General features: G+C 37.2%; 1 protein-coding gene across 5 annotated transcripts in view; it reads right to left on the reverse strand.

The window, feature by feature from the left end:
- SYT16 (synaptotagmin 16) overlaps window positions 1-25,601 on the reverse strand; it is a 225,984-nt gene that overhangs the window by 108,160 nt on the left and 92,223 nt on the right. For all 5 annotated transcript variants that reach the window (XM_074327395.1, XM_074327396.1, XM_074327397.1 and 2 more), the window contains one exon: window positions 16,973-17,152. In XM_074327395.1, the coding sequence (XP_074183496.1) occupies window positions 16,973-17,152 (180 nt within the window). Of the gene's footprint in view, window positions 1-16,972; window positions 17,153-25,601 lie in introns of those variants that run through there.

Below are 25,601 nucleotides of genomic sequence, written 5' to 3' on the forward strand. Positions count from 1 at the left end.
GTCCCCAATAATACTGCGCCACAGTGAGGACGCAGCCATTCCTCACCACTCATTGCTATAAAGCCACACTAACACACCAAGCATTTTCCAAGGTAACTGCTCTTGCCTGACTTCTGTTTTCTTTGCCAGGGATGCTTTCTCTCCCTCGTCTGCCTGGAAAATACTTCTTCATTCTGTACAATGAAACTACTATGTCTTCATCTACAATCAAAGGTGTGGCTTCCAGTGCTCTGACTGTGCCTTTGATATAAGGTTTCACTTGGTGTGGTAACTATTTGTCAATCTTCCTATCTCAGTGTACTATGAGACTGTAAGTGCTTAGACTGTGCTTATACTTAATAACTCTAGGACTCATACGGTAGGGACTCGATAAATGTTTGTTGAATGAATGAATGAATGTTATTAATGAAACATTTTAAAGCTAAATTGCCCTGATTCTTTCATTTTTCTTCATCTGTAAAGTGAAGTTAACTAGATGACCTCTCATAGTTCCTTTCTGCTCTAAAACCCAAGAATTTACCAGGATGGGCCAGAAAAGCAATGAAATATTGAAGCTGGATATATTCGGCAGTAAGTCGCCTTTTCAGGAATTGGTTCTGTACTTTTGTCAATAACCACTGTCAGATGATCTCAGAGTGACTGGAAAGAGGCCAAATCTCAGTCTATATATGAAACAATACCTAGTTGTTATATTCCAAAATACTTAAAAAAGAAGAGCATCTACAGCTAGAACCTGAAAAAACGATCTAGTTAGCAACACTGGAGCCCTTTCATTTTTGACTAAAGCAGCCTAAAGCCAAAGGGCTATGTGCTGGCAGAGTAACCATGGAGATAACTTTGCTGCTTGAGCAAATTTTAACTTGATTGGTAGAGCACGCCAAGGGTGATACCAGATATATACCTGGCAACCTGGTTCTTTGGGGGCTTTCTTACCACTGAGAAGACAAAGTGGCTTCTGGTATAATAGTAATAATAATAATAATAATAATAATAATAATAATAAAATAACATGAGAAAAAATAGACAAGATAATACAGTCTAGGTACATAGATTTAAAGGAAAAAAAACATATAAGGTCTGTGATAACTGAGAAGGCTTAGTATTTGAATTAACATAGTTCATGATATTTCTTATTATGAGAAGTTAAAACAAAAATGTGTGTGTGTGTATGTCTGTGTTTATGTGTATGTTTTTTATATACAAGCTCCTACCACACAAATATCTAGGGAAGGTCTACCACCTTTCCAAGTACGAAATAAACTAGCAATTTAATAAAGAATTATTGACAACTGACAAATACAGATGGAAGAAAAGCCATTGATATATTCCTAGGGGCTACATTTCTTTAAATAGTGTTTTAATTAGAATTATATTTTAGTTATAAAAGTATTTGATTTAATTAAGGTTATTTGAAACATAGGAAATGACTAAAGAGTAAACAGTAGAGAATTGTGTTTCTGTGGGGGGAGGGGGAACAATCAAATTCCTGAGCCATATGCTTTATCACATATTTTGATCATTCTCACCAAGGGTAATTGTAAACAGAAGTGTTCCATACCCAGAAAGATAATGCGCATGGTCCTTCAAAGGCTGTTAGTTAAATCTTTCTGCCCTCATTTTCCATCTGATGACAGATGCTTGGAGGGAGGGGGAGAGCTATGACCTAAGAAGAAATACCAGCTTCTAGGAGCTATGCCTTAAAAATCTGTTATTCTGGTGAAAACTAAAATAAAAGCCTGTATGCCTCTGTGATTTTTTAAAGGATTATCAGCTCCAGGAGAGATTCAGACAAATTCTGGGAGAAAATATAATGTTCTCAATAATATGGTCCACAGGTAACCAGTCCCCAAATCAAAATCTTATGTAAGTTCACCTACTAAAGTGTGTTCATGTTTAGCATTTTTTGAAGGAGAAGTTACCTTGGGAAAATTTTCTTTTTATTCTCTACCAAGATCTGTAGGGCAGTCATAGTAAAAGTGAAGACTCTCAGGTTTATTTATGTATGTACTACATAAATGTACACTGGAAACCTATATAACTTTACTAACCAATATCACCCCAATAAATTTAAAAAACATTTTTAAAATGAAAAAATAAATAAAATAAAGTGTCTTCTTGCAGCCATCAGTTAACTTCCTTGACTCATCTATTGGATGTGGGTTACTTATTATTGACTTCCCAGAGTGGTCATGAGGCGAATTAAGTCTACAATTTTTATGACAATTATCATGCCTTTCAGAGAAAGGCATTCTGCATTACCTATTATGAATAGGAAGGCTTAAAAAGATGCATAATGCATGGAGTCAAAATAAGAACTACAAAACGGGCTGCAATCCATCTTTAACATGATTCAAGAGTCTACAGGTGTTTTCCTTTAAGAGCAAATTTGTTATGTGGATAGCAATATGTGCCATTGAGATGACATAGCTTTTGTAGCATTTGTCCAAAATCTGTTCTACATGCTGGAATCTTAACAAATATAAAAATGGACTACTGAGGACTCTTTATGTCAACAACATGGACACAATACAGCTATATTGCCACTGCTGGGACATGGGCAATTCACTAGATCCTTTACCATTAGGCTTCAGTGGGACAGGTAATGTAAAGTGAAAAGTGAAACTATATAATCAAAATACACTTTTATCAGTAGACATTGAGAAAAACAAGACAGTATGAAGAAAAGAAATAGCAATGCTTTGGAATGACACAAAACAAGGCTCTGTGCTGGAATATCCGTCAGGTATGCCATAGCATAGGGCAAATCATGTTACCTGGGGCACCAAAATGTCTTCACCAGTGAGCAGTAGCTCCTGTCTTGCAAGTCACTATGGAAACTACTCGTACACTACACAATGTTTCTAAAGTATGCAGAACAGAGCCCAGTCCAAAACAGGCACTCAATATCAGTTATTACTACTAAACCAAAATTTGCAACGTTTCAAAAGGCAAAAATATATTCAAGTCTTATAATCTTTTCCCTAGTGTGCTAAGACTGCAGAAAAATGAGACTATCGTTGTAGCTAACATTTGCCAAACACTTTATAGTATGCAATTCTCTTCAACAACTTGTATGAATAAAAACTCTGTGAAAGATATTTTACAGTTGAAAAAACTGAGACTCAGAAAGTAAATGACTTGCCCTTAGGTTCATACCTATAATAAGGAGAAAGCTAGTATTCCAATTCTCCTTTATTGAATTCCAAATTCTTGCTTTAACCGCTATTCCAAATCTTCACGAAATGCCAATAAAACAGTGAAGACACTAGAAATCAAAAAAGTGACGGTATGTTTCTAATAAGGGACCAATGCGGGGTTCAAAGCCAGGTGTTTCTGACTCCAAAGTCTATTCTCATTCTGTTTCCACTCCACCTTGGCTACCTATTTCACTAATGAAACTCTTCAAAATAAAAAATATTGCAGTTACTTTTCGAAAATATGTGTAATAAAGTAAACAAAAATTCTAAACTACTGCTCAAATCAAGCAATGGTTATTTTATAATATATTTTTCAAACTCTATCCAACGGACAGCTTTCTATTTGAGCATGATGATCTCAAAAAGACTAGGTTGGCTCAACAAGCTTTAAATTGCTCCGAGTTTTCCCCTATTGTAACAATCGCACCTTTTAATCGCACCTGACAACAGGGCAAAGACAAAAATTAACCTGCACCTTTTAAATATTCTCCAAGTTTTGTAAGCCCGTTGAGTATTTTGGAGTGTCTATTATATCCAAGGCAGAGAGAGACTTAAATATGCTCCACAAATACTCAGTGGTTACAAAAACACACAAGGTCTTCAGCATTTCCAGAGGGACTAGTTAAAGTGGCTTTAATGATACAAGTTTCTTAAGAGACCGTCATTGCTTTTGCACAGAAACCCATTTTCAAGCTCACATATAATAAAATTTTTCTTGAGGATTTAGGAATAAGTTATATTTAATTGATATTTAGCTTTTTACAGAGTCCACCAAAATGAGGGAGAATTTCATTCTGCATCATCCTAGGTAAAGTGATCACGACAGACTTCCCACACATGTGCACCTGTGTTCCAGGGCCATTGACACGTATCAATTTGCCCCAAATAAAAGAAATTCTAAAATCTCAAGTAACGTCCACAATATGAAGACATGTAATCAGAAGGTAATGTACTGAAATTGAGGAAGGCAAAATGCGGCACAATTAACAGGAATTACTCTCAGACTAGGAGATTTACCAGATTGTTGATTTTTGCCCCGAGAAGAGATAGAAACATCATTTGTATCAATTGAAAAGGTTGTAGGCTCAAAAAATAAGGAAAAATTATGAAAAAAATGTAATCGCAGTCCTCTGAAAATAGATTAAGCAATTCTTTAAATATCAGCATTATTCAGTGTTTGTTAAAGTTTTTTATTAATTATAGAAGTAATATCAGCCTTATAAAAATTTGGTAAAAAAGGGGGTAGGATCATTTTTAATCTCTCCACCTTGACACAACCCTGATTTTTTCACATTTCTTCTATCACTTTTCCTTGTAATTTGTACAGAATTGTAATCTATTATATAGGAACCCAAGAGTTATCTTTAATAACTCCTTGTGCTTTACCTAGAATTCATCACCAAGGCCTATCCAATCTTCTATCTAAATAACTCTTGAATATGTCTGCTTTTTTTTTAGCTGTACAGATAATACCTAAATCCAAGTCACCATCACTTCCCATCTGAACCACTTCAACAGGATTTTAAGTGATTTCTTTGCATTTTACTCCTACCTCATGTTTCTATACAACAGCCTTTGTGGGTCTTTTTAAGATATATATTTGACCAATCATTCAGTGTTCAAAATGACTTAAAATTCTTTCCCATTGCTTCTAAGATAAAGTCCAAAACCCTCTACAAGACTCAGAAGGCCATACATGGTTTGACCCCTTCTTATCTTTAGCCACTCTCTATTTGCTCTCGGTTGGTTAGCATCTGGCCTCCTTTCAGCATCTTACTTCCCCACGCTCCTCCCTCCACACTTCCCGCTCCTGTTTCCCAATGCCCACTCATTTCCTTTCAGAGCTCAAGTTATACTTCACTTGATGGATGCTTTGCCTAACAACCAGCCCGCCATAATCCAGGCTCCATTATATGTCCTCCTTCCCTGAAATATTCTCTCATAACACCTCTTATTATTAACACTAACAATAATTGTAGCTCATTGATGACTTACATAATTATTTCTTTTAACATCTGTCTTTTCTACTAAACGAGCAGCTCCATGAGATGAGGTCACAGGTTAATTTTTGTCTTTGCCCTGTTGTCAGCATCTAGTTAAATGACCACCGTAGAATAGGTAATCAATAGTTTTGAATATCTGAATATACACACATAATACTATATCCTGCTTCTTTCGTTTAACATTTTCAATGCATTTTGCATGCTTCCATAGTCTTTTGTGTTTACCATTTTTAATGATTTAATATTTTAAAAACTAAATTTTCCGTGAGGACCTGAATACCTTTTTCCAAATTCAAATCTATGAAAGTCTCTATTCTTATAATAATATGCAATCCTTTACATATCAAGAAAAAATATCCAGTATTCTCCATTAGAATGAGAATATCACTAAATTATATTAATTCAGATATCATAAGTTTGACATTTATAAGAGCCTTGACTGGAGCTAGGCTAAAGCTGACTTCTATATTTACTATTAAAATAAAACAAAAATATATGGCTGGCTAAACAAGATAACAATCATCAACATAAAAATATTTCAGGGGACTATTTACCTTACAATTATTCTTATGTTTTTCATTAAGAGGTTAGGAGTAGGGCCTAGGTTTTTATTTTCTAATCAGCTGCCAAATAATGCTGATACTGCTGGTTCACTGACACACTTTGGACAACAAAGTTTTATTAAGATATGATTTACAGGTCATAAAACCCTCCCATTTTAAGTGTATAGTTCAACAATTTTTAGTCAGTTCATTGAGCTGTGCAACCATCATTATAACCCAGGGTTAGAACATTTTTATCACCTCAATAAGATCTCTCATGACCATATACAATTAATCCTCATTCCCACCCCAGGCAACCATTAATCAATCTACTTGCTGTTTTTATAATTTGTCTTTTCTGGGCATTACATATAAATGAGATCATACAATTTTTAAAAAATAGTTCTGAGAGACTGGAAAATAACACTGGAGGCTAACTTCCTATAAGATCCAGGTATGGTTTTTATAAATTTTAAACTGTAGGCAACATGTTAGATGAATAAGTTTTTTTCCTGGAAATGATGTTCCTATCTTTTTGAAAGTCTCAAAAGGATCCCTTATACTCAGTTACTGCAATAAACAGCGTGGATTGGAGAGGTTAGACTATCTTTGAAAGATACTCTGCATCCAACAATCAACACAAGTTTTAATCTGGTTCCCACTATGTTTGTGATGAGGGAAATATAAATCTTTCACCTAATGAAATTTTCACTTATAGCCAGAAAACCATTCTAGCACAAATTATTAATCTATTGCACATGTTTTTGCTTCATCCCAGGACATGGCCTCAAATTCTTATTTATACTAGCTCCTTTCTGTGAATGAATGAACATATCAATATTATTAAGTTGGAACTCTCAATCTAAATTAGTGCTAACAAGTGTTCAATATTTTTCCTTATGTTTTCCTTTCATTTGTTTACACAAGCTTCAAACTAAGCAGGTATTAACATTGTTTATTACTAAAATGACTATTGCTACACATTTTATCTCCTTCATTAGTGGTTATCAAAATAAGGTCTCCTGGGGTCCTTAATGACTGGGCTCTTAGAATAATAATGCTAATAACATACAAATGTCAATACTTCTGTGTCTGGCAAACATTAATAATCAGATCCCCCTGGGATCCCATCAAAAGCAGCAGCCTTAATGGGATCTCTGTGGTTAGGTGGGAGGCATCTGACGTCTCTCAGGTCTACCCAGCCAAAGTGGCCCCAATCAAAGAACATTGGAAAGCACTCCTTTTACATTTCCTTTCCACTGGCAGAGGATTTCATGTAAGAACTGGGAAGCACTGTTTTCTCAGCATGATAATGGAGCCAAACGTTCCTAACTAATTCCACATACATGTATGATCCATTTTATAGCATTATATTCAGTTACAGTGATTATATCTATTTGGTTAAACAAAAATGCAGTTTATATTTCTATTCTAAGCAAACAATGCCTTTTACTTTTTTCATCTCTTTCTCTTTCAATCCTTCCAATTTTTCACTATGGAAGCTTGCTTGCTGAGGAACAGCAAATACCTCTACGGTCTTCTGTTAGCACAGTTCAGTTCAACTAGGATTTACTACCATTTACCCATAATGAATGGATTCTGCTTTCTAGTAGCAAAATACTAACATTGCATTCCAAAAAGAATACTAGTATGAGTATTCTCAGATTTATTATCTGCAATAAATCAGATAATGGAAAGGAAAATCCTCCAAGTGATATGGAAAATGACATTACATGTTGGCATCCCATTTCTAAACACAAAATACACACTTTGGTTAGTTTCAGATTATTTGGGGAAATTCTAAATGGAACACTTGCCCTGAAATGTTCTTGAAACTAATTCTTGTTAGATCTTGGACTATAAAGCCAATCCATGGGAAAAATAAAAATTTAAAAGGACTCTACATCTTTCCCACATAGAATGATGAGGTACCAAGTACAAGTTTAATAAACATTACTTGTTTAGGGGCAGAAGAGTGATGGATTTGGGAGTATGCAAGACCAACTTTAAAAAAAAAAAAGGTCTTTCTGCTAAGGAGTAAAGGTAAAACATTGAGAGTTCACCAAACTTTCCATAATGTGCCTTATAATGCCATGATTTGAATTTTGCTTTAAGGTAATTTAAAAAGGAACATTCCAAGAATTAATGCCCTAAAACGAAGGTTTTCTCCATCACCCTCTCTCATGTCAAGTGGCCCACACTTCTGTAGAATGACAATTACATTCTGTAGAATGTAAATTACCACTCTGTCATCAATGCTCACTGGGGAAAAACAAGAAAGAACAGCAGTTTTTAAGCGGATAGCAATTTTATTCTATAAAACTGACATTAATTGTTCTTAAGTATTAAGAACTGTTTTTGAGGAATCAAAGTATAGAAACTAAGAAAATTATTCAAAATGTTTTTGGAATTCCTAAATTCACACCTTCAAATAATACCTGTCACCTTGTCATTAAACCTCAGTCAGAAAGTCTGAAATAATACAGGCTTCAAATTATCGTGAGAGCTTTTGTGAATAAGTCATTTGCTCCTAAGGGTGGGTTTTAGAAGAATTGAGATGTTTTCATGGAAATGTAAAACCATAGACATGCCCTTTCTTTCACTTTAATCTGTCAGGCTAAGAAAAATGATGAGATTTTAAACCTATTATACCAATAACTAGTTTAAAACAGATTATTCAAAGAGCTAGTTAAGTATATAAATTTATAGACACCTATTTCAATGCAGAAACAGTGATCCGTGCTACCAACTCTTCTACTCAATTGATAATCCCTCTTCCCTGCTACCCACCCATCAACTGAATTTTTCTTAAGGCCTGCATCTCTTTAAAACACAAGAAGCATTACTGTCTTGCTGACAAGAGAAGCACAAAAATCAACATTCTCCAATAAATGTAACTTTTGCCACCCATGGATTCCTCCAGACATGATGTATCTCTAAGGTATTATAGAGAGAACTCTTGTTAATGATTCCATCTTTTAGCACATGCAAACAAACGCATAAGCTTTAAATTTACAAGCCATTTCTGCATCTACAAATGAAGATGACATGTTCACCTTCACTGCATCAAAATCCCTCAAAACTACCTATCAAGTTGCTGAGATAGCTGCACTATCCCAGCAAAAAGATGTGTATTTAAGGCTTCCTCAGATCACCCAGGGGACCCATGCTGCAGAAATAAAGTAAGAATTTCAGTCCACCAAGCAATAAACATTTACTGGGTGCTTCTATGTGGTCTACCAAGATCTACCAAGGTTTACTGAGATCTACGTAGAATGCTCAGTCATAAAATTCCACGCTATGGCTATTTCAAATACAAAAAGGTTCAGAGTTTCTGCCCAAAATTAAGACTCAGGATGATACACACACACACACACACACACACACACACACACACTCATATGTCATATAGTCATTAATAAAGTGAAAAATCATGAAAAAAATTCTCTGAAGCTTTTTAGTAGTGATGTTGTTTAGGGATTTCTCAAACTTAGGTGTTAAACATTTCCACAGCAATTCATACTTACAGAGAGCTTCAAATTTGTTTTTACTAATATCCTAGTATCACAGAGGATGCTCAAATGCCACAAGGAGAGTGTGTTTGTAAGGCAACTCATTAAGCACTCTTATGTAAATAGCTCAGAAAGCAGAGCTGCTTATAGTCCAACTGTAAATGTGCCCAGATCTGCTGAATGACTTTCGGTATCCTCACAACCTTTAATCTAACGTCCCCATCTCCAGTAATCAGCTAGTTGTATAACGTTCATTTGCTGGGTCAAATTCTTGAGCTGGGGACTATAATCCATCGTCTAAATTGCAAAAACATAAAAAATAAAAAAAAATTAAGGATGGAGATTTTAAAGGGACAGATCTATTCCCTCTTAAGCAAGGAAAACAAAGAAATGGAGACAATAGGGTATACTTTAGAAATGAATTGTTTTTCTTAATAACCGTTTGAAGCTGAGTGAGAGGCAAATGGGGTTCATTATACCATCTACTTTCCTTCATGTTTCAAAATTTCCATAATAAAAAGTTGGTTTGCTTTTTAAATGAAGATTTCTTCCCAACCTCCCAACCATAATACACTGAAGAAAACAAGAACACAAACAGAGATGTTAAGTAAGCTCCTGTGGTGGCTAATTTTATGTGTCAACTTGGCTGAGTCACAGTGCCCAAATATTTAATCAAACATTACTCTGGATATTTCTGTGAGGGTGTTTTTTGTGGGTGAGATTAACATTTAAAACAGTGTACTGTGTATAAAGCAGACTGCCCTCCATAATGTGGGTGGGCCTCATCCAATCTAAGATCTTAACAGAACAAAGACTGACCCCCTGAGCAAGAACTTCTACCAACAGATGACCTTCAGACTTCAACTGCAACATCAGCTTTTCCCTAGGTCTCTAGCCTATCAGCCCACCCCGCAGTTTTTGGACTTACCAGCCGCCATAATCACATAAGCTAATTCATTAAAATAACACCTCTCTCTCTCTCTCTCTCTCTCTCTCTCTCTCTCTCTCCCTCCCTCCCTCTTCCCTCTTTGTCTCCATATATATATATATATATATATATATATATATATATATATATATATATATATATATATGTATTTTATGGTAGGCTAACTGAAAAGTTTGTAGTGGCCATTGTGACCTATATTAGTAAGGATTTTCCAGGGAAACGGAACCAATATATTCTCTCTCTCTCTCTCTCTCTCTCTCTCTCCCCCCCCCATATATATATTTAATTCATTAACCCTACTAAATGTGAAGTATGAAGACACTAATGCTGGTTATTTACAACTGTAAGATGCGCACATGGCCAAATGCCTTTCTTCATCTCAAGGAGCCAAAATAAAAAATGACTAAAAGTAAATCCACCCATATGTGCTGGACAGTACACTTTACATTGTTATTTTTACATCTGTTTCCGATTCTGATTCATACCATTTTGCAAAATTTGTCATTGCTCTTTTTTACTTGGGCATAAAAGGAAAATGGAATGTAGTCTAAACCATTCAGAAAACACTGGGAGTTATATAGATGGGATGGCCAAGCTCTTCTGTTTTGATCAAATACACTAAAAATTGGTAGAATGCTCAGAATCTTGAATATAAATTAGACTTGGTTGTAATTTGACAACTTTGAATAATTTTATACAGTAGACACTTTCCTAAATAATCTTATTTTTTAAATCTCTGTGCAGAATGAAACTGCTGGTAGTGTCAGGGTACATACGGGGTGGTGGGGAGGGAAAGCATTATGAAGGAGAAAGCTGGTTTACTGAGCAAGGTAGAAGAGAGCTGAACTAGCATGGGAGGAAAATATGCAGGGAACCATCAGATGGATAGTTTGTGGGCAAAAGCAAAGGTGGATTGGGCCAGTGTCAACACTCTGCCCTTCCTGACCTGAAAGAGGAAGTTAGCCAGGAACCTACCCCTTCCATCAATGGTACTCTACCCTGGACACACCTGTAAAGCACTCAGCATTCTTTTTAAAGCTACATAGTCTGTCCTGCCACTGTCACTCCCTGTTCTGACAGGATTCGTTTGCAATGGGATTTGGGCGCTGATATTTTTTAAAAGCTTCCCAGGATTGAGATCCAATGCACTTCAACTGGGTTTACAGTTGGAAAGCACCCTGGTGGCTGATTACAGTCTGTTCGTATATATCTGACAGGCTTTTGTTATAACTCTTTATAAGAATCATTTTAACCCCAGAGTGGGAGTGTGGAATACCACTGTTCAGGGAAAATGGAGAAAGAGAATCTTGCATCCCTTTCTTCCTCAACTCTCCTAATTTGTAATGCTTGAAAACCATTTCTAAGTGATGCTTCCTCCTCCTATCCCAGTGTAGGGTGCTGAATGGTGGCCCCCAAGAGATATGGCCCCATCCCAATTCCTGGAACCTGTGAACATTGAAAGGGTCTTTGCAGATGTACTTAAGTTAAGGACCTTGAGATGAGAAGATCTTCCTAGATTATCAGGGTGAGATCTACATGCAGTGACAAGTGGCACAGAGAGGACAGACACACACAGAAGGACAGATACACCGAGACAGGGGCAAAGGTTGGAGTGATACAGCCACAAGCCAAAGAATGCCAAGAATGGTCAGAAGCCACCACAAGCTAAGAGAGACTGTGGACCTGCTGACAGCTTGATTTTAGATTTCTGATCTCCAGAATTGTGTGAAAAATAAATTTATGTTGTTTTAAGATATCAAGTTTGTGGTAATTTATATGGTAGCTCCAGGAAACCAAGCTATCCACCAAACCCTCCTTTCCCCTATTTTTCTCTCGTCCCAGAAGTTCAAAAGCATGAAACAGTGGATTGAGTTGAGAAGATGAGGTGGGTAGAAAAAATGGTGCAATTAAGATCTTGACCTCTGGCATTAGACCATAAGTCCCAGTTTCGCCACTTAATAGCTTGGAAAGAAATTCATTTCTCTAAGCCTAAATTTCCTCAATTATAAAATAGAGATGCTAATAGTACGTACTTATTGAATTGCGTAATGGCAAAGTTGTACTTGAACATATTCTGACCTAAAGGCAGAAATGAAATAAAAAATATTTGACGACAGCAGCCATCATGACCCAAGCAGAAGGAACTGGGGCCGGTTGGAGGCCCCTGCTGGACCAGAAGCGAACCATTTAGTTGCAAGTGAGGAGGTGGGGGTCGGGTCGGGAGAAATTGTCAAATGGTAACCACCTTACTGCTGAGCTACACCTGGCACAGCCTTAGTGCTGAGCAGTAGCTGAGTACCAGCTTTGCCCAAACATACAAAAGCTGCCTCCGCGCTGCCTCACAGGGCTCTTGTCTTTCTCTATCGCCCGCTCTTGCCATGCTCAATATTGAGAAACTACATTTCAACTTGCCCCCTCCAAGTAAGTTGGTCAGTTTTATTTTGGATAAATATTCAGCTTGGGCATTTCCCCTCCTGTCCTTCAGGGGGCGCAGGAAATAGGTGTAAGCTTATTTACTGTGATGGACTGTTCCTCCCTGCTGGCTCCCCTGCGCTACCGAGCACTCAGCCTCTCTGCCGCTACAGCATCCCTAGGAAGTAGCCATACCTGCAGTGCCTCCTGGTGATCATTCCAGGCAACACAGTACAGAACTGGCAAGACCTGGGGCAAAAATGCAAATGGAGGGCCCTGAGTTCAGAACTCATTAAGAAGTTCAAGGTGGCAACAGCAGAGCATTAAACCGAGCACAGGGACCAAAGCATGGGGACCTGTGTGAAGACAGCTTGAGCAACCATGAAGCCAGCCCTGATTCCAGGGGCTGCAGGTAGTTTACCCCCGAGCCTCCAATACAGGCCCACCCCACCCCAGAGTGCAACAACTCTCTGGCAGATACACTGACACTTACTCCCTGCTGTCTTCTCCTCCCCACAGGGTCATGCAGAAACTTCTAAAACCCATTTGACACGAACTGCTCAACTGAGAAAGTATGGGAGTGTCTTCTAAAGTTATCTCTTCTTCTATCCCCACCAGTATGATCTATCCACTACAGTCACCCAGGCCTACATGGGACACGAGTGAGGCAGTCCCCTGCCATTGTTCCAGATGGGAAGCACATGACACTCTGCTTTCTGCTTCTTCCTCAAGGATTCTGAGCTTCTCACCACAACCACTTCAACCCCACCCCATACCTGCCACCCTTCTCACGGTTCAGGCAATGTCCCAAGCCCTCGAAATCTCTTCCTCTGACTTCTTTCTAGCCATTGGCTGCCCTTTTCAGCAGCAGAAGAGCTTTCTTCTTCACCTCTCTGCCTGGGAGGAATTGCCCTTATATCACATCCTTTATCCTTTCTACATTGTGCCTCTTAAAAGGAAGCTCCAACTTTTGAATTTTGCTTGTGATACATAGAGAAAGCTTTTTGGGGGGCGGCAGAGTGGGGGTGGAAATCTCTTTCTCAAAGCTAGGCTTCTTTAAAAAATATCTCACTATGGAACTTTTATTATTAAATGATTTTTTATCTCAAAGTTGAACAATGAGTTCTTTATTCCGAGGGTACAAACACTTCCCCCAAAATGATCATTGCCAATAAACAACACACATAACTTGTATAAAGAAATCAAATAATGCATGGAACATACTTAGCAGGTATATGGCAATAGTAAATGCTAAATATATGATTGCTACCAATTATCATTCTCTATTATTATTACCTGTGTTATTGGAAAGAAACAGTTTCCATTACTTTATCCCCTTACCTAAATCCAGATATGTGTAAATTCTCTCAACTTTGAAAAATATGAATCCTAACAGAAGGCAAAGTATTTTTGTCAGGTAAATTATTTTGCATAGTAGGTTCAGAAAATAAACTTACATTCCAGCATGATATGACCACACAAACAAAAAGAATCATTTTATTCCTCAGAACTTCACATAGATTCAATTATAATGATTAGGTTTCTGATATTCAGCCATTATTTTGATCTCTAGAAGTGACAATTTCATATGGTTCAATCTAAGAGTAGGATGATCCAGTTGATTTTTTTCATGACTTTTATTAGGCCTCCTTCCATTTATGGACTAAGACCTAGAGAAGAAATTGCTATGGTAACACTAAGAATCAAACAGAATCACACAATAGGAATTGGGAGAAACCTAGTATAGACTCATCAATTTGCAAATCAGGACTTAAGGCCTACAGAGATTAAGTGAGCTTTCCAAAATATCGTGGCCAATTAATGGCAAAACTAAGCTCTGGCTGTCTACACCGTGCTTCTTTCCACCACACCAGGCTGCCTTCCTTACTTCTTTACATTTGTCAAAATATGTTAAAAACATCACTGAGAAATCAGTGCTCTGAGGATGATAATTAAGGCAACTATCAAAAGTTAAATAAAATCAAGAGATAGAAGTATGTTTTTCAAAGACTTTTGATCAATGATAAACTTGTAAAAGGAGAAATGTCAAAATGAAGGTGTTTGCTTCAGAGACATTCTAATTTGGAGATTCTCCTGATTAAACTGTTTTAAAGCCCCCTTTGTGTCCCTACTTGAGTTGTGAGACATGGATTTTTCAGTGTTTCTTGAGCTAACAGCTTCTGGTTCATGCTTTATTGTTATCTTCAGGCCTCAACTTATTTACAAGCATAATTCATAATTGTCTCTAAAACACTGTAACATGTCAAACAAGAAAAAAGGAAATATATTAAAAAGCTCTAACCTTCATTCTTTGTAGCCATTATAATTTGCAAAGGAGAAAACATCACCAACTTTAACCTCCCAATTTAAGTAATGAATACAATGTGTTCACATGTGGTGTCATTTCTAGAAGCCATTACTGTGACTAATATTTTATTAGTGCTGCACAGCTATAGATAAAGTTCTATTAGAACTTTCACCACAAGCACTATATTAGTATCTATACAAAACTGACTCGTTTAATTTATACCAACTCTGTAGGGGATGTATTGATAATCCCAATATGCAGATAAGAAAACTGAAATTTAGAAAGTTTCCATAACTGTCCAAGGTCACACAACTAGTGACAGAATCACTATGAATCTACCTCCATACCACCCCATGACCAAGCAGAAGTCTATTCATCCTACTCACTTGTGTCCCTGCCAGAACAGTAGTGGCCAAACCATGTGTAAGTCCCAGATTTCATGTGACAAACTCTATTTAAAATATTCCAGTCTATTTTTCAGAAGATGAGTCAGATGTCCCAAGTGGAGTTCAAAAAATAAGGCCACTGCAACAGCAGCAATGCCAAATCGATTTCCAGATCTGCAGTGTACACCCTTCTATTATCATCTCCTATGGCTATTTTAAAATACTCCCACACACTCTGATACTCTTCCCTTCCAACGTGGAGCCTAATTCCCCTTCCCTTGAGTGCAAGCTGTATTTAGTGAATGAATAGAATGTGGTAGAAGTGACAATGTATGACTTCCCAGACTAGCTCATAAAAGCATAAGAGGAACTGTGGCTTCCTCCTTGCTCTCCTCTCTTGGGTCACTCACTCTGGGGGAACCAGCTGCCATGCCATGACTACATTCAAGTAGCCCTGTGGAGGGTTCCATGTGGGTAAGGACTGAAGCCTTCTGCCATCCTGGAAATGAGTCCATCAGTCCCAATCAAGCATTGAGATGACTGCAGGAGAAATTCTACCTGCAGCCTCATGAAAAACCTTGACCTAGAACCACCCAAGTAAGCCAATCCCAAATCCCTGAACTTCAAAGACTGCGATAAGGACCATTTGCTGTCTTAAACTCTTAACTTTGGGGTAATTTGTTATGACGCAATAGATAATTAATATGCACTTATGCCTGAATTATGCCTTTTTTTATAACAAAGCGAAAAGCTGAACTACCCATGGCTACAAAGGCTGCCATATCAGTAAACCAAATATTCTCCTTGGTCCACTTAGAATATACCCAGGAGGCAAGGTGACTAGAAGGTGTTTTCCTCAAGGCTTTTCCCTTGCTGAAAAAAATAATGTAAGACTGTTCCTCCACCAGTTACATCATGCCCCATTCCCTATGCATCATGGGAGAGAAGGGTCAGAATCAGACTAACAAAAAAAAAAAAAGAGCAAAATTGTTACCTGTAAGATAAGAGGACTATCTTTAAATGTCCAGCTTCTGTTGATGACACCCATCACTCTGTGATAACATCCTATATCACAAAGTTCTATACTGCAGCAACTGAACATAGAACACATCCTTTAAAAGTAGGAAGTCAGTTATTTCTTTAAGTATGTTATTTCCCCCTTTCAAAGTGAGGGCAGTTAGTAAACAATGTAGTAGATTCAATTAACTTAAAGAGTAAAAAGCTTTTGGAAAAGTGACTGTTGCCATATGAGGTGGGGAGTGGTCCTGAGCTCTGAAAATCTCAGAAATAGCTCACTGAAGTAAAATGTCAACTCTGTTCCAACATAATGAAGCTAAAACACATCAAGGCTCATGTCAGTCAAAAAAAAATTTTTTTTCTTCAAGCATTAGTCAGAGGGAAACTCAACACAGACATCTAAAAAGCTAAGGTGGGAATTGGTCATCAACCAATCTGCTGTTCAAACTCGAAAGAGAGCTAATGTATTCTTTCATAAAGCTAATATATTCTTTAGTGATGTCCATTCATCATGTCCACCGCAGCGGCAGCCAAACAGCTCATGTGTGATTTCTTAATGGGCCCACCGTGGAAACAGTCCCACTCTTCTCCTGACCCAAACCACAGCGCGTTGCCAAGCTCTGGAGAAGTGAAGCGAAATGCTTACCCAGCCCTTTGGGGATCCCAGTCTTGTCTTTAGAGTGCTTTCTTTTCCCTCGTTGCTCCAGGCATGGAAGGCCTCCTAGGTTTTCAAAACACAGTTTCTTGTTGATGAAAAGGAAGAGGACAGCCAGAAGAACCATAAAGACTCCAACTGCAGACAAGAAGCCAATGGCTTCAGGAGGAACTGGCAAGAGAACACAAAGGAAAAAATATCATCACAATTACAGTGACCCAACTTTTAGTTCTAATACATGATCAAATTTATTCAGAACCTTAATGTTTACTAATGAGAATGGCAAATACTCTGTAAGTCCTGACTTGCTGGCACCCCCAGGACAATGTACAGGGAAAAGGAAAAGGACTATTCCAGGTACATTCTTCGAGTCTGGTTCCTCAGACAACAGACTTCCATACCTTTGCCCATGTGGTTCCTTCCACCTGGAATACAACTCTTCTTGCTCCTGTCCTCACCCTAACATTCAACTTCGAGCATGCAAACTATTAGGGAGCTATCCATCAAATGCGTTGAGCTACAAATGGTTGACCAGTGTTATAAAAGCAAATCTCTGGATTAAAAAACTGTGGTACATTTATACAATTGAGTATTATGCAGCCATAAAGCAGAAAGAAATCTTACCATTTGCAACAACATGCACGGACCTAGAGAACATTATGTTAAGTGAAATAAGTCAGACAGAGAAAGACAAATACCATATGATCTCACTTATATGTGCAATCTAAAGAAAAGAATAAATGAATGAACTAATCAGAAACAGTTTCAGAGACATAGAGGAAAAACTGAGGGTTGCTAGATGGTCGGGGGGTGGGGATAAGGGGGAAGGTGAGGGGATTAGAAAGCACAGTCAGTAACCACAAGATGGCCACAGGATCACGAAAGTTAATTTGAGGAATGTAATCAATAATGTAAAGATTTTGTAGGGTGTCCGATGGATACTTGTCTTGTTAGGGAGACCACCTCAGGGAAGATGTAGATGCCTGATCACTGCCCTGTACACCTGAAGCTGAAGCTGAACAGTAATGAATGTCAACTACAAGTTTATATATATCTATATGTGTATATATATATATATTATATATATATAACATATATATGTATATATATATTATATATATATAACATATATGTATATATATAGAGATATGTATACAGTTACAAGAAGTGTAGTACAGCATTAGGAATAGAGACAGTGGAAATGTAATGGCTGTGTGTGATGTCAGAGGGATTGTGAATGGGGGGAGGAGGGTTGACACAGTGTGACGGATATAAATGATAAATGTCTAACTATTACATTGTTTTGTGCACCGGAAACTCATAAAAAAACTCAAAAAAAAAAAAGAAGTCTCTTAATAATACAGCTGCCTGAAGCTTAAAAAATAATCACTTGAAACAAATTGCAGACATGTACATCTATCAATAGTAACGACTGGCGGGAAAGTCATTTCCTGGATACATTTTTTGCAAATCCAACTATGCAATATGACGATGATGATTATCAATAGTGACAAAAAAAATTCCTAATCCATGCCATCCAGATAAGAAATTGAAATTATATTTTGACTGCTAATATTTTAGAATTTTGGAAGATGAAATTCCATCTTCCTCCTTCTCCTCATCCAAAAATCCTAAGTTTTAAATGACCCTGGTTAAGTGCTATCCAGTTAAGTGCTATCCAGTCATTGAGCTCAGTTCTGAGGTCCATATAACAGGGAAATCGAGCTCATTTGGGGTTAAGGGAAGATTTCTCTAAGGAAATGACATTTGAGCCAAGAAAACATTCAGTAAAGAAATCCAGAAATCAACTTGTATAAAGGAATCAATTACAGAGCAGGTGTCAATACGTGTTATTCAAGGGAGTTGAGTTAAGTATATGTGAAAGCTTATGAAAATGAATCTCCTAAGAGCAGCTTTAGTCCTTGGACAGGTTTAATATGTGCATTAATAATATGAAGGGATAATAACACTCCACATTACCATCCAGAGAAACAGACAAAGGATGAATCAAACCAGTCCCAACCCCACAAAAAGATCAAGAAAATGAATAAAAACGGCCTCACTGAATCTATCTAGTGGCAAGCCAATAAAGAGAACAAACGAAACAAAAAATAGCAGGCAAGCTGATAGCTCTGTAGTCTGCAAAAAGATAATAGTGCCTCCTCTCAAATCCAACGTATACCATGAAAAAAAAAATCTGCACATATTGATTCTTCCCTCTTCCTTCAGAGGCAGCACAGATAGCGGTGATTACTGGGATGGCTTCAGCAGTCATACTGCCTGGAAGAAAACCATACTCTACCACTTATTATCTGTGCGGCCTTGGGCAAGTTATTTATCCTCTCTATGTTTCAGGTTCCAAGTAATAAAAGGAGATAATAAATATAGCTACATCCAAGATTAAATGAGGTAACACAGAAAATAATCCGTGTGGCATCTAGCACATAGACAGTTCTCAAACAGGAGTCGCCATCTTCTTCAGCATCACCATCACCATCTCTACAGAGCTGTTCAACTGTCTGGGAACAGTCAAATATGGGGTGCATATGCTGCTTTGTGTGCAGTCCGTGCTCTGGACCCCATCTCCCTCTCTTTTACCAAAACAATTATCTCTGTCTATTTGCCCCTCACTTCTGTATTTCCAACTACTCCGCCTTATAGGTACGCCATCTTGTTCATCTGCATTAAAAATGTACCAAGTATCTCCCTTCCTTTAAAAGCCCCTCCTCTCCACCTTGTGCTCAACCATAGCCCTCTCTCTTTTTCCCTTTCCTACACTCATTTCCACTTTGTTACCTTCAAAGTCACTAGCATCCTTACCCAGGTTCCCACTGATCTCCACCTGGCCAGCCTTACCCCTCAAATCCCTATTCCACCCAGTAGTCAGCGATCCTTCCAATATATAAGTCTGATTTATTCAACTACTCTCCTAAAACCCTCTGTAGTGGACTGAATTGTGGCCCCCAAAAGATACGTCCACCCTGAACCTTAGAATGTGACTTTATTTGAAATACAGGTCTTTGCAGGTGTAATTAGGGTAAGATTTAAGATGAGATCATCCTGGATTAAGGTGGGCCCTAAATTCAATGCTAAGTGTCCCTATGAGGACTGAAAAGGAGAGGGCACAGAAGAAAGTCATGTGAAGACAGGGGCAAAGATTGGAGTTACGAAGCCTGTAGATGAAGAACGCCACAGGTTGCCAGCAGCCACCAGAAGTTGGGAGAGAGTCGTTAAACAGATTCTCCCTCAGAGATTCCAGAGGAACAAGCCCTGCTGAAACCTTGATTTTGGACTTCTGGCCTCCAAAACCATGAGAATAAATTTCTGCTTTTCCAGGCATCATGTTCGTGGCAATTTGTCATGGAAACACTAGGAAACTAATATACCCTCCTCCAATGGCTTTTCATTATCTACAGGACAAAATTTAAATTCCTTAACTTGGTTTACAAGGCCATTCATGACCTAGCTACTGATTCCAGCATTTGTCATTCATCATTCCCCAACATCAAACTCTGTTGTCAGTGTATTCATCTATTTCTGGTTCCCCAAACATATTCACCTTTAAATAGGCTATTTCAACTCCATGAGACAGATGCTTACCTCTCTTCTGGCTGACTCTGATACTACACTTCCTCTGAAAGCCTTTCTTGTTCTCTTCAGGAGGCTGGATGCTTCCACTGTATGTCCCCACCCACACAGCCCTTGACAGCTTTTTCAACAGTTTTCAAATGCTAAATTTTAAACTTCTTAAGAATAGGAACTCTGCTTCAGTTATTCACTGTATTCTCAGCAGCTAGCATAGCTAGGCACTCAATAAATATTTGATGCCTAAATAAATGTTGAACTTTCTGTGTTACAACGCATTGAAAAATGTACCTACTGATGAAAACTTCTGGAAAGAAAAGATATACCTCAAGTGGGTCAGTAACACTAATGACACAGGATATGATTTACATAAGATACCTTATTAAGAAAAAAAGGGTTCATCTTTCATTCATAAGCAGAAACATTTGCACCTAATAATTCCATTCATTAATGAAGCTAAATTTTTTTATTTTTGAATAAAGTTTATTTTTCCATTATAAAGCTACATGAAGTTCATTGCATAAAATCTAAAATATATAGAAAAACAAGAAGACAACCACTGTTAAGACTTTGTGCACTTCCTTTCAATCATTTGAACTTTTCACGTTGGATGGCAGAGAACACTAGAAATAAGTACAAATCTATCTGAAATGAAGAGAAAGCTTAGTTTGGCAAATGTGGTTATTTCAACAGAGTTCATGTTCCTCCCAGAATCTATCCATTTCAATTTCAATTTTTTCTATGTGTTCATGGGGACTTAATGGGAGGTCTGAAGAGGTGCAGAAGGGGTTGCTAGCCAAGTGCTTTGTTAAACTGTAGGGTAGCTTCTGTACTTTCTACATGAGAAGAGTATCACAGAAATGGCTAACAAGTTGGTAGTGATCCCAGATTTGTAAGAATTGTTTAACCAGGGTGGTACACAAACTGTCCTCTGTAAAAGTGATTTAAAATTCCAAACATAACCCAGCAATTCCACTTCTGGGTATATAGCCAAAAGAATTGAAAATATATGTTCACACAAAATCATGTGCATGAACGTTCATAGCACCAGTATTCATAATAGCCAAAAAGTGGAACTATCTCAAATGTCCATCAACTGATAAATGGATAAACAACATGTAGCATATCCATACAATGGAATCTTACTCCACAATAAAAAAAAATTAAGTACTGATACATGCTGCAACATGGATGAACCTTGAAAACATTATTCTTAGTGAAAGGAATCAGACACAGAAGGCCACATACTGTAAGATTCCATTGATATGAAATGTCTAGAATAGGTAAATTCATAGAGAGAGGAAGTATATTTTGTTGTTCCCAGGACCTGGGGGGAGGGAAAAATGAGGAGTGACAGCAAATGGGTATCAGATTTCTTCCTGAAGTAATGAGATTATTCTGGAATTGGATATTGATGATGGTCATACAAGTTCATGAATATAGTAAAACCAGTAACTTGTACACTTCAAGAGGGTGTGAATTTTATGAAATGTGAATTTTACCTCAAAAATAAGTTTAAATTCCAATTACATTTTAATAAAATTGGGAGGAAAAATATAAGAAAAAATATAATAGTTTTCTTAGATTTGGTTTGAAAGTGATTTTCTTCATATTTAAATATTCTGTAATTTTATTATTCAATATTTAGAATTAAAAATAAAGCTTAAATATAATTGGTTATGAGAATTGTAGTCAGCAGAGCTCTACCATCAATGTATAATACTGAACACAGAATGCTCACAGCTCTATCAGAATGAGCTAAAAAGGGCTTGATGCTGCATTTGAGTCTAAACAAAATGAGAGACTTTGGCAGGGAAATTCAAAGTCATTTTGCATCCCGCATATACAAATGCTATAGTAAAGAATAAGTATCACATGTATCATCCGTAATAGATGACAAGGGCACATGTGTCAAGAAAGTTAAGTGCCATCTGCAGAGTAACTCATCTGATTATTCCAGTAATTACTAATTGGAAATCAGATGGCTGTGAAGTTCAGTCACTAGTTCATATTGAAAACTTCCTCAAAGTTAAATATATCTCTCACATTCCACTGGATAGCCCCATCTGTTGATTTTCAAGCAATGGCTCAAGAAGAAGACAGAGCATATAATGACATAAATAGAGAAGCCTCTGCATGTCACACAGTTACTACATGTTTGCAAATTTCATTCTATGGTTGAAGAGAACTTAAAAATTCTCTATGAAGAGATTTTTTTTAAAAGGCTGATCCATTGCAGCCATCTGACTTAGAACAAGAACTAGAAATAAGATGAAAGGAAACTGAAATTTTTATTTAACAAAATGGTAAGGGGGAGAATCAGAATTAAAGGAGCAATGACAATAGAATCATAAAAAGTAAAGTTATGATTTCTCAGGAATAAACTTTCTTAAGCACCACTCTGAGGACCATGAGGAATCTCACTTAAAACGTGAGGAAAGCCTGAGGTAAATCTAAAACTCTATTCACTTATACACCCTTGCCAGTATCCATCAACCCAAAAGCCCTGTTTTCAGTGATAAAATTTCAATTTTATTCATCCCTTTAAAAAGCAGCATGACTTTCAAATTGTTTCTATGAAGTTCTCAAGCATGGCCATGCGGCAGAAGTCCCTGACTTGAACCTGAACTTGTTTATCTTAGAATTCCAGGATTGACCTAATGCACAGCATAGTGATTTATACTACAAATTTCAAAGATGCTGAGAAACTAGATCTGAATTGTTCTCACCACAAAACAAAAAAAGAAATTATAATTATGTGACATAATACATATATGTTACCTAACGATAGAGTGGTAATCATAACGATAGAGTGGCAATATATAAATGTATCAAATCAACACATTGTACACCTTAAACTTGTACAATGCTATATGTCAATTATATCTCAATAAAAATAAATTTAGAAAAGAATTCAGGATTGCCTGGGCATGTCTATATCCTCCTACAGAAATCCATCCACCTGAGGATCCAAGGAGCCTCCCAAGAAGGACAAGATCAGAGTAGAGGTAACTGAGTACAGCACAGGTGTCTACCACTCAGGCTGACCCAAGCCCAGACTCCTTTTGTCCCAGGGCCAGGAGATGATAATAAAAGCTATATCGTTAGATATGACCAACTTTTGCAAAACAAGGAGATGTTTTCAGAAGCAATTTTGGTGCATGAAGAGTTACGGCCCTTGACCTATACAGTTTATGTTCAGACTTTCTCTGCAACTAACAAAAAGGACAGTAAGAAATGAGAAAGTTTTAAGAGTTGAACACCAATGTGCCAATTCCATATAAAGCTACTTCAGTGTACAAATTCGAAATATCTGTACAAACAATTAGACTCACTTTAACCATTACCTGTGATTTTACAACCGACAAAATTAAATAAGTCACTTAAAAAATTAGTACAGAACAAATTAAACTAAGTGCTGTAATCTTCCTTTTTTTCTACAGTGATGCTTCTGGAACTAAAAAAATTAAGGAACAAAGCCTTTGACACTTAGCTGCATATTATTTTGCCAGTGTCCTAAATTTAGGTTTAGTTAAGCATTATAACCTCAACAACCTTCATAGGTAGTCAAACATTTTTTTTTAAATTTGGACTATGAAATATTTTACATATATATATGCAAATGGGTAGTTCCATTTATATTTTCTTCCTAGTAATAGCTAACAAGGATATAGTAACTACATATTTAAACGAATTCTTTGGAAGAAAAAAACAGACCTTTCAAAAAATAGGGAAAAATTGGCTTAATGAAACCTAAGTGCAATTTCAGCATGTTCCAAAATAAAACATAGCAACATATGGAGTCACTAGCAACCAATCATTTCTCAACACACTTGAGAAAACAGCATTTGGGGGTGCTATCTTTAATATACATGGGGTGCTATCTTTAATATAGTAATATATGTGTATTGAAATGTGTCCATATTCTTCTGAGAAATAACTAACCTGTCTGCTTTACACGTTTAAAATATAAATTCTCCCTTAGCATTAACACACACACACATACACACACACACTTCTAGAAAGCAACAATTATTAACAACCTTGTTCTCCTTTCCCTTAATACGCAGATAGCTCAGAAACAGAAATTAATGATGAAAATAGCCGAAATGTACCAATAGGACCACAGAGAGAATATTTGAGACTTTCCTCACTTGTCTGAGTTTGTAGCATGAATATCATTCATTATACTCACAACTGTTAGGCACGGCTGGCGTCGTGGGAGACCAGAATTGGTCTATTCAAATTTATTTGGCCGTGTTTGAGCTGTGGGAGGTCAGGCTAGAAAAGATCATAACCTCCCCGAGCAAAAGGGGTATGGAGTTTTATAGGAGGGGGTAAACGAGACTGTTCCCCCTTCAATGCTTCAGGGGGTTCTCGTTGCATGGTCTCTAGCAACAAAAGGTTTCAGGGCATGACCAAGCCCTCTAGTTCCACATCCTAGCCCCCAGGTCACCATCTGGACCGCCCAGGCCCACTGAGCATAAGCCCTTAGGAGACAAACACAAGCCAGCAGGTAAAAAGTATAAAGCAAGACAAGATGGTTTTTAGGATAAGATGGTTTCTACATTCCAGGTGGCTTCTCTAGGCCTAAGGCAAATACAAGCCAGCAGGTACAAGGTACAAAGCAAGACAAGATGGCTTTTAAGATAAGAACCATTTAGACTCCTGGCCTAAAGATGGCCTAACAACAACTGGAACATTATTGAACTTAATATAATTATGTGGTAAAATTAGGAACATATGCCCAATAAAAGCATGTCATGTTAAAACATTAGAGAATGTACACTTACGTGATTTTTGATGGAACGGTTGTCTTTCAAGTAAAATGAGAATATTTTTATAAATGAGAGAAATTTAGAGACAAGTCTACTTCAGACAGAAAAAATATCTTTAAAGAAATGTATCCAACTTTTTTCAACTCTCCAAAACAAATGCATTTGGAGAGCATTTGGAGTGAAATATAATTTTGATTTGTTGATAACTTCTTTATTTTTCAATTCACAGGAGACTACCCACACAGTGAGACTAAAAT

The sequence above is a fragment of the Rhinolophus sinicus genome, linkage group LG03 (genome assembly GCF_036562045.2).
Source record: "Rhinolophus sinicus isolate RSC01 linkage group LG03, ASM3656204v1, whole genome shotgun sequence".
Taxonomy (NCBI): Eukaryota; Metazoa; Chordata; class Mammalia; order Chiroptera; family Rhinolophidae; genus Rhinolophus; species Rhinolophus sinicus.